The sequence below is a fragment of the Mchenga conophoros genome, linkage group LG8 (assembly GCF_057382185.1).
Source record: "Mchenga conophoros isolate Kocher_MC1m ecotype Shallow Benthic linkage group LG8, M_conophoros_male_GT1.1, whole genome shotgun sequence".
Taxonomy (NCBI): Eukaryota; Metazoa; Chordata; class Actinopteri; order Cichliformes; family Cichlidae; genus Mchenga; species Mchenga conophoros.
Window position 1 is genome coordinate 31,318,379 of NC_140533.1, and position 9,672 is coordinate 31,328,050.

Sequence of the window (9,672 nt, forward strand, 5' to 3'; positions counted from 1 at the left end):
TTTCCGACAAAGGGGGCGGAGACAGTCAGGGTTAGTTGTAGTAAACCTGCTAGGGGGCAGGTTAGCTTCACGGAGTGTGTCGTCATAGTGACTCACTCAGGCTGCAGCTGAACTCGCTTTGTGAAACCGAAAACCCAGAGTTTTCGTTAACTCAGGGTATACTTACTCAGTTTTTCCACTAAACCGGCTTCCTGAAACAGGGCCCCGACCTTGAAATATCCAATATTAAAGGTTTCAACACAACTCCCACAAACAATACTGAATAGATCTAAAAATGTGAATTATATCTCTAAACTGAAATGTAGTCATGTAATTTTCCTCTCTGCACAGGGCTAAACCAAGTTTCCTCGCTACCAGAGCCACAGCTCCACTCCTCAAAGCATATACAATGCATTTTATTTAGATTTTGGGTAATGTTTGGTTTTTAAATAGACAGTAGACCCCTAACTTACTTGATCTTTTTTTCCAAACATTTCTCCCCTTAAGTTCTTCAGACAAGAACAGGGGGGTGAACATCTGTGTGAATATTAGGGTAACCAGTTCCTCCAGTGAGAGGGTTCTGACTTTATCAAGAATAAGCTAAAGTTGCTACAGGTAAAGAGACACATTAAACACATCCCCTTTCAGGATTTAAGAAAGCTGAATGGGAACAGAGTCAGTCATCTCAAGATGGGTAAAAGACTTCTTTTGAGAAACAAATACTAAAAGGCAAGCCTAATCCAACAATACAGCACATCAAAATACTAATTAAATACCAAATCCAGAATCCCTGCATAATTAAAACAGACCTAAGCAAAACTCCAGTTTCCAAAGAGCAAATTTAACATTTCATGTCTGAAGACAATATTTTTGCATTTTATTCTGGCAATGTAGCTCTCCATGGTGTTTTTCAAAAGGTACAGATGCCTACACCCAAAACTAAATTTGTAAGACTAGAACACTGTGTGGCAAGGCTTTATCTAACCAATGCTTTTCAATGTTTGAGTTTCATAAGTTTGATTTTTAACGCCCCCCCCCCCAAATCTCCTGAGCTTATCCAGCAGATCAGGTTGTGTAACCTGCTTTGTAATTGTTTCTAAAACCAACACAAGTAGATTACAAAACATGTTTTAAAAGGCCCACAGCCGTCAAGTCAAGCTCATGTCCCTCTAGGCAGATGAATATCTGCAGTAAAATAGAATGCTCATATTTTATAATCTTAATGAAAATGTTAAAGGAAAAAAATAAATAAATAGAGCAACATCCAGGAGAAAATGAAGTCTTTCTAAACACAAGACTCAAAGATGCTTTCTGAACTGTGCTTAGTACAAAGTGACTTTGATAGTTCTCATAACTTAAGAGCACTCACCAGACTTAACCTAGATGATGATCTTTGCTCTGAAAACTGTTCCACCCTCCACCCACCCTGGTATCAGTCCAGCTACTCAATAACTTCAATGCATAGAGAAAAAACAAAAAGAATACAAATCTGCCGAGCACCGAAATGTATTTTATTGTTCAAAAGACTAGCCTCATTACTTCCAGGACAGCATAGTGGTATCAGAGTTTTAAGAAAATGAGCATTAAGCATCAGGTCTGCTTCTTCTATAGAGTTTAAAGACAGGCCATCATTAACACACTCAGACTCTTAAAAACAGTCATACTGCAAAATGCATCCTTATCTTAAAGAGACAGGCAAACTATCAAATGTACAAATTTCCTAATTTGAAAGAAATTTTGTCTATACCATATATTTAGACAATGCTGTAGATTATGTTATCTGAAAGGTGTTTGTTAATTTTATGAGATGTTCAAAAACACACGAGTAATACAAAGAATTATTTCTTCTCCAAAGACTGTAGTTCCTGTGGCATTTTTCTGACAGCTTGGAGGACATCTTCAATGTTGACTTTTATCTCCAAACTCAATCTCTCTGTGTTCCAAAAGTATTCCCTGCAGGACAAACAGACAAGAGATACTAAACATTTTCTAGTATGATGGCTTCACTCTTAAGAAATTTGTATTGCAATATATTAGAACCATTCCAATGACATTGGATTAATGTGAAATTTTTTACCTGCTGTCTTTGACCGATGACAAAGACCCCACCAAGGACAAAACCCTCTCCGAGAACATTTCCCACGAACCCATTCCTGAAAGCCCTTACGCCATTCATCCACACTCCAACACGCAGGAATGCCAGGAGACCCAGCTTCCGCTCACGAGGCCCATAAAAACGTCTCTGCAAGCATATGGAATGCTTGGTTAATTCATGCAGAGCTAAAGGGATTTTTCACACACCCTAAATGGGTCCAAGTGCATTTGGAAGCAGTTCTGCTTAAAAACAGGCCAAATGTAGTTTGCAGATAACGTTTGACCATGGTAGAACAGTTCATTAGAGGAAAATAATAAAGTTTACCTTTTCATCCAAGAAGACTTCCCCTGAAAGTATGGCCTGAAGTTCTTGACCTCTGTGCCGACATCTTCCTTTACAACAGCATACAGAGGAATCCCGAGTTCATCCAGCTGAGGTTTCAGAGAGGACAGCTCTGCAGCTTCCTGCAGCCAAAGAACATTAAGAATCTTAACAGCTAGCAACTGCGGTACAAACGGAAAGGTACAATTGAGGGGTCATGTTGTATTCATTATATGCACACTGCCCATATTTTGTGTGGTAAGCAGGGATTGTGGAACAGTACTTGATTGTATTATTACAGGAGGATGACTTTCTGTTAATTCAACAATCTAAATACTTATTTGACCACACTTAATTTTCATGCCAATTTCATGTAATAGAGCCAAGTCAGGTGGATGCACTGCAATTATGTGCCCTCTCTGACCGGGGGAAAATAAAATATACTGAGACACTTCTGGGGGCGAGGTGAGCTACTGATTTACATATACATCCCTCGTGCCTTTCATAGCTTAGATTTAGAGGATTATAACCACACCAGGTTAAAATACTCCAGAACTACCTCAAATTTATGCTATGCAAACCCACACTCAAAGGTTCAAGTTACAAGAGGCAGACATAGTTGTAGAGTATGTAGGTACTTTATATGAAGAAAGACTGAACTTCACAGCATTTGAGAGCCACTTTGCACCTCCAGTGCAAACATTTTCATAATTTGTATCATTTTAAATCACCATACCTAAACTGACACGAAATGTTTGATGTTATATAAGTTATCCATTCCCTTTTTCATTCCCCTATGTTGCCTTTTGGCTACAATTGACAAGAAATGGAAAATATGTGTATGGCAAACTTTCTCTTTTGTGTAGCAGGCAAAACCAAAGGGCTTAAAGTAAGAAGCCAATAGTTTGATAGCCAACTGTCACTGGAACAATACCTCTCTGCACAAAAATCATCCAGGACGCCGGACTGCCATGATAACTGCTCCAGACTTTTCCCACAGAGACTTGGCTTTGAACGTCTTTATTTCTAAGGAAAGAGATTAGGTGAAAGGGTAAAAGTTTAGCAACAGGCTAAATGCGTAACAAATCCCAGCTGGGAGGGAAAAACGATTTTAAAACAAACTATTTTTATAATTGCATGGTTTATTTCGGTAAACACAGATATGACTCGCCTCCCTTCGTGGTCTTGAGTTCAGCCTCCTCTAAATATTTGAGAGTTGCTTCAAGCGGCGGTGTGAGAAATCTGTCAGTGATGAAATTCATTACACCGGTAACGAGGCCACCGACAGTGGCCACAACATTGGTTACGAGTTCCATTACAGCCTCTTTTTGCAGCCAGTTCTTGATTAAAGCATCTCAGCTCCGCTGTTGTTGCGCACTCTCGACCGCACCGCGTTCAAACGCGCATTTAAATTCCAACTCCAGCTGATCTGCCAGCGTTTCCCAAACCCAGCCTCTCTTGGGTGCAGATACTGATCAGATTGAATACAGCTGTATTTCATCAGCGACGAGAAGGTGAACGCAGATGCGGAAACATTCAATACAAACCAGTCATATGCACCAAACTTTGCCCCTCCTCCAGGCTAAAGGTCACTCAATAGCCTGGAAACTGCAGCGTCATCCAGTCGAAATGCCAGCCATGACGAGAATTACTTTGCACGCTTACACAATCAAGCATTTCTATAACAGGATCAATAAAAGCTCATGCAAACTTATATTATCATTACTACTAAAAAAGCTAGTTACAGTTTCAGCTATTGTCTGCTCTAATGTGGGTTGAAGAAGCAGACCATCACATTAAAGGTTTTCTTTATTCGCTTGTATGTCACTCAAAGTTTGAGTCAAGGCTGATTTTAAATTCATCTGCTAAACGGGGGCACAGTTTATGTGGAATCACCTTTAATCTCAGTTTAACATGTGGATGTGCCATTGGGATTTCTGACACTGCAACGTGACTGGAAGCCAACTGTGCTACTTACACAAGTGTGATGTGGAAACAAGCACGTGGACTGGGTTGTTTTCATAACTTTTAAAAATGAGGGGATCTTTAACGCTATGCAAAAACAAAAAGGACAAATGAATAAACAATAATAAATTATGTTGGCTCACTATTTATTGTGTATTTTCTTATTCACACATTAGTAACCATTTATGATTTCAGCTTCGGTAAAAGCTCGGACATGTGATGTGATCAAGCTTGGTCTTCTTCCTCTTCTTGGTCCTGAAAAGCAAGCAAAGCTGAGTTACAAATTAATCAGTTTTAAGTAAAAAAAAAAAAAAAAATAGATATCACACTTGTCAGAATATAGATGTAGACACTGATTCTCAAACACAGAGACACTGGAAATGGTCCCTAAATGACCAGAGAGTGGGAATGATATTCCAATGATTTAGAAAAAAATTATATGATCATGCTATATTTTATTTCACTAAAATTGAAACTGGATATTTTGTAATTGCTAAAAACCAAACATATTTGCTGGGTGCTCTCAAGAAAAAGTTTGAGAACCAATAGATGAGTAACGCATTCACTCAGGTCAACCTTCTCCTGGGAGTCTTCCTCGTTAGACGGAGACTTTTCAGGTTCCTCTTGTGAACTCTCAGGTTCCCCGCGCTGCATCATTTCTTCTGCTGTTACCTCAACCTCAGCTGGAGGTGAGGAATCAGTGCTTTTGCTCTTCGGTTCTTCATCACCTGCCTGAGGGCAGAAAAGTTCTGGTTAAGCCTTGTTTTATTATTTCCAGCTTTTGAACAGACCTTTGACTCTGAAACCCAAAAGTGCTGCTTCCCCTGGGCAAATTTTCTACTTCAATGTTTAAAAAATGAGCAAAGTATTAAAGGGAAACATTGTGGATTCAAAAGAAGGTCATGCCACCTTTTCTTGGTCCAGGAGAATTCCTGATTCCTGTGCCTCCTGTTCAGATTCAGATGTCTTCACAGGTTCAATGTTCTCACTCTGTGGAGCTGAAGCTGGCTCCACTTGGATGGCATCTTCAGGTTTGCCAGTTTCTTCTTCATGGGCCTTATGGTAAAGGAAAAGTAAAGCAGATTAGATTATGGAGAACATAATAATTCTGTGTTTCTACCTGTGCTCAGTCTGACTGTGTTGTCTCAGAAAACTCTTGCTCTTCTCATCTTTATTTGTGTTCCTTGTCTCCTCTGTCCTCCCCTGGCCTGAACTTTAACTCATCTTCAAATCTACCTCACCACTCTGCTGATCTTTCCTTCATCTTTTCTTGTACTTGAGCCTGCACCTCTTGCCTCTTCGATCTGAATAAGTGCCAAACTGAATCCTCAACGCGCAGTCTGCATTTCACCCGCTTCACCTTTTCTGTGTTGTAAGAGTCAAGGTCAGGAGGACTTTGCTTGCTGTATTGATCTTCTGTTTCATTTGATTTTGAATCACTGCCATCTTGTGTGAGAGTTGACTGTAGTGGGCCAGTCTTCTCAGCTTCAGCAGTTTCAGACTGATCAACCTCCTGCAAAGCAGATAAGAGCCACAATTACTAACTAAACTATTTTAGCACCACAAACAAAATCAAGTTGTGCCATTTCTTTCTTGACAGTGTTTGACCCCTGTTTAATGATATTTCTTACATTATCCAGGCAAATACGATAAAATTTCTCCTGACCTTATCCTCATCTTGGTCACCTTCCTTCTGTTCCTTTTGGCTGGTAATTCCTTCCTTCTCCTCCTCTTCAGTTTTTTCCTCAACACTATTCGTACTTGGCTCTATTTCTGTTTTTTCTTCTATTTGCTCCATCCTTGTCTCCACTTCAGTTTTTTCATCAGGCTTCTCTTCAAACTCCTCTTTGACCTCTGTGCCCTGCCCCTCAGATAGGTAAGAATGACCGGCCTCTGCAGGTTTTCCTTCAGGTGGCTCTGGACTGGTTGCTGCTTTATCTGTGATGTCCACCTGGCAGATCTCAAACCATTTATAGTCAGTGATTTGTAGTTTCTTTCAAAAACCATACGATGCAAGTCATGCAGTTTAGAGTGAGCTTGGTAGACTGACCCATCACCAAAGAAAAAAAACCCCAGAAGCACTAAAGGCTCAAAACCAAAAACCACAGAAATGAAAGGGACAATCAGAAAATATCACAGAGATTGCCACCACCTCCAGAGGCACTCATAAATTCTTATCACCTCCTTTTCAGTGACATTTTCCTGCACTTCAGTTTGGCGATCTTCTGCGCCTTTCTGGTTTTCCAGATTAGGTGTGTTTAATTTCTCATCTTGTATGGGTTTGCTGTCCTCCACTTCTCCTGTTGTGGCTGCGGTGGGTGCTTCAGAATCTGTGGGCTTGTTCTCAGAGAGCTGTCGATGTGTTTATGTTATATGTTTTTAAACGATTTGCTTAAAAGTATTTTGGAGTAATTGGAAGCAAGTGGAGAGGATTGAAATGAAAATAAGCAACTGGTCATTTTAAAGGATAACAGGAGAAATAAGAAAACATCTCAATACATACTAATTTTTTAAAATTTGATGTAAGAAACACAAACAAATGTTTGGTTAGATTAAAAGTTTTGTGTTTTACAAGTAGTTTGCGACTCCTCCCAGGTCTCACTGACCTTTCGCTCCTCCTCCCTTAGCTTCGCCTGGTGTAACTCCTCCTCTCTGGCTTTTGCCTGCTCTTTCTCCAGGAGTGCCAGTTTGGCCTTTTTCTACAAATGAAATTGTGGTTACAACAAAGATCCTTCTAACTATGCTTACATAGCTTACAAAAGCTTACACCTAGACCTTTTAATCCTTGTAATCCTAAAGTGGCTGTAGATCTCTGTAGGCATGCAGGGATCTGTTGATACTTTCTGAGTCAAGGTAAAAAGGTGACTGGGTTTTTGTTACCTTGGCTTTTAATTTTTCAGCCTGATAAGCTTAGACTGTCTAAGCCTCTTTTATCCTTTATATCAGCCCTTAAAACCTATGTAAGGACAGAGGCTTTAAGGCACTAGTAGTGTGAGCAGAAATAGTTTCACTGCTCACACTTTAACAGCCAGTGGAAGCTTCCAAGAGCTAATCATCTGTTTCACTGTCAGCTGTTGTTTACTACAGCACTTTTGTAGTTATTATGGTGCTAATTTAACTATTTGGATTCTGTTTAATACTGTATACTGTCACATAAGGCTGATGAATGCTAATAGTGCGACACTGTAAAATACTCCAAGTGTTTACTCCACTGAAAATAATTTAGATTTGAGCACTTGTAGCTTCTTAAACAAATGACACGAATGCTTATTTATGTTAGTTACATAACACAAAGACATATTTGGCTTTAAATTGTGACACCTGGAGTGGGAATAAAATTGACTCAAAATACTTTGAGGGCTTCAAAGTTGGACAGTTTTCAGATTATAAAGGTCAAATTTAAGTTACAAAGTACAAAAAAAGAGAAAAGAACCCCCACCCCAGTTTTAAATTTCTAGTTTTAAAAATTGTGGAGATGTCACCAAGCCAAACATCCATATCAAAACAGACAGCAGAACTGCATTAACTCAGTACTTTTATTTCAAAATAGTATTGCTTCTGATGATCACACCAAGCATTATATTTTGTAAGTTAATGGTGTTGCACCTGTTATTATGCAGCACATGGCTAGTCTCCTAAACACGATATGGACAGAACCACAGCAGCTCAGCCACAGAGCAAGAGTCACCAACACAATGGGTTAGTAACTGCAGAGGTCTACGCTAGACCTTTGGCGTTAACAACACTAAAACTACAATTTAATTCCCAAACTTACAAGGTTGTCATTTACGTTCGCTGCACTGTGACAAAGGCTGCGCCTCATATTAGACAATAAGTTGTGCATGCTACCCCCTACTGACAGGACAACAAAACAGCGACTATTATCAGGGAATTTTTTTTCTTCCACGATGCCGATTCTCAATTTTTTTAATTGTTTCTTAGTGGCATTGACAATAATCTTGAGTCTCCAACACTTATAAAAAATAACCAGAAATATATGCAAAAATTAGATCTGTCTGGCTCCCCCCCCTATTAATGCCCCGATTTACTAATCTTTTGATTCAGGTATTTTTTCTGACTGTGTTGTCATAAAATAGCATGACTTGTAAACTGTAACAGGTGCAGTAATGAATAAAAGAAGAGCTCGCCTCTGTTTGGTATTCACGGTTTGAGCTGTACTTGTAAAGCCAGTGAGCCAGATACAGGATCGGGTTCACAGGTCGCTGCTCGGCCACTTCAGCCAGCCCGTCCGCCAGGCACTGACCCAGGTTTCTTTTTAAATACTCCGAGTCCATCCGTATGTTTTCCTGTCTGAATAGCGAAAAACATCATTATATTAACAACTAAAGTGAAAAACGCATGTATCACTTTTAATAAACAGCAAGTAGCGTCGGAACAGGAAGTTTCCCAGCAAATAAAACATTTCGGTCGTTTTTGTTTTTGTTTTTTTCTGTTAGCGGTTAGACTAAGCGTTTTTCTCTTCTGTTTTATAAATGTTAGTTTCACACAGTAACTAAAAAACGACAGGAAGACAAACAAACCTGCTTCTTCCTGAAAGTCCGTGTGTAGTGGTTAGGGCTCCATGGTAACGGTGTCACATTATTAATCTCCCCCTCAGTGTTTTGAATTAGCCAACTTCTGACTGCTACTGCTCTATACACCACAAGTGTATTCTCCCAGTACCTATAACTGCAGCTTATGCAGTGGAGAACGGTGTGTTATGATTTATGAGTTAATCATCATTTGAACATTTAACACATTTTAACAGCCGCTAAATGACTGTGATTTTTTACTTAATAATAAATAGTTTACACAACAAACCACGTCACGAAACGTGTATCTGGAATTGTAGGAAATCTGTAAATGTACCTGTCTCTAAGGTACCACGAGCCAACTTCTGTAGTTTAAATGTGTTATAGGCTATAAATAAAAATATGTATGTGACAGTCAACACAAAATGCTTTAGACATTTTTCATAGTGCTTGTTTGAGGTGTTTTTTTTTCTTTTCTTTTTAATTTTCTAAAAATAATTTATTTAATACAGTGGGCTGACCTCAGAAACTGAGTATCGATCTTACACGAGTATGGATCTGATAACAATACCAGAACTGGCATCAATATAATCGATATCAATACTCTGTTTCTTTCATCGTTTCTTTTATTTGCTGTAAAAGAATTAAGTAAATATCTGCAGCTACAGTTTTACTTCATAAAGAAAATGTATAATACATAAGGATAGGTACAAAAATAGAGAAACATAGAGTTGTGTGAAAAAGTATTTGCCTGCCTTCTTTTCTTTTCTTGTACATTTG

The 9,672-nt window shown here is 39.0% G+C and overlaps 1 protein-coding gene and 1 pseudogene across 2 annotated transcripts; both read right to left on the bottom strand.

Moving 5' to 3' along the window:
• Positions 1-1,878: 1,878 nt before the first annotated feature.
• LOC146569240 (peroxiredoxin-like 2A) lies at positions 1,879-3,711 on the bottom strand (annotated as a pseudogene). The gene is made up of 5 exons (XR_014893495.1): positions 3,567-3,711; positions 3,330-3,421; positions 2,399-2,538; positions 2,057-2,221; positions 1,879-1,932 (listed from the first exon to the last, which is right to left on the bottom strand). The product of XR_014893495.1 is annotated as a peroxiredoxin-like 2A (transcript).
• Positions 3,712-4,492: 781 nt separating this feature from the next.
• On the bottom strand, positions 4,493-9,070 carry LOC146569241 (uncharacterized). The gene is made up of 9 exons (XM_085283468.1): positions 8,902-9,070; positions 8,509-8,671; positions 6,967-7,059; positions 6,542-6,712; positions 6,027-6,311; positions 5,721-5,873; positions 5,270-5,416; positions 4,937-5,092; positions 4,493-4,615 (listed from the first exon to the last, which is right to left on the bottom strand). The coding sequence occupies exons 2-9, from the start codon at positions 8,653-8,655 to the stop codon at positions 4,586-4,588; spliced, it is 1,182 nt and encodes a 393-aa protein (XP_085139594.1). The 5' UTR covers positions 8,656-8,671; positions 8,902-9,070; the 3' UTR covers positions 4,493-4,585.
• Positions 9,071-9,672: the final 602 nt, after the last annotated feature.

Excerpts from the sequence above, each read along its gene's own strand:
- LOC146569241 (XM_085283468.1), bottom strand. The coding sequence starts at position 8,655 with ATGGACTCGGAGTATTTAAAAAGAAACCTGGGTCAGTGCCTGGCGGAC. Across the intron at positions 7,060-8,508 it reads ACCGTGAATACCAAACAGAG|AAAAAGGCCAAACTGGCACT; the intron begins GCGAGCTCTTCT and ends TTTCATTTGTAG. Across the intron at positions 5,874-6,026 it reads GTGACCAAGATGAGGATAAG|GAGGTTGATCAGTCTGAAAC; the intron begins GTCAGGAGAAAT and ends TCTGCTTTGCAG.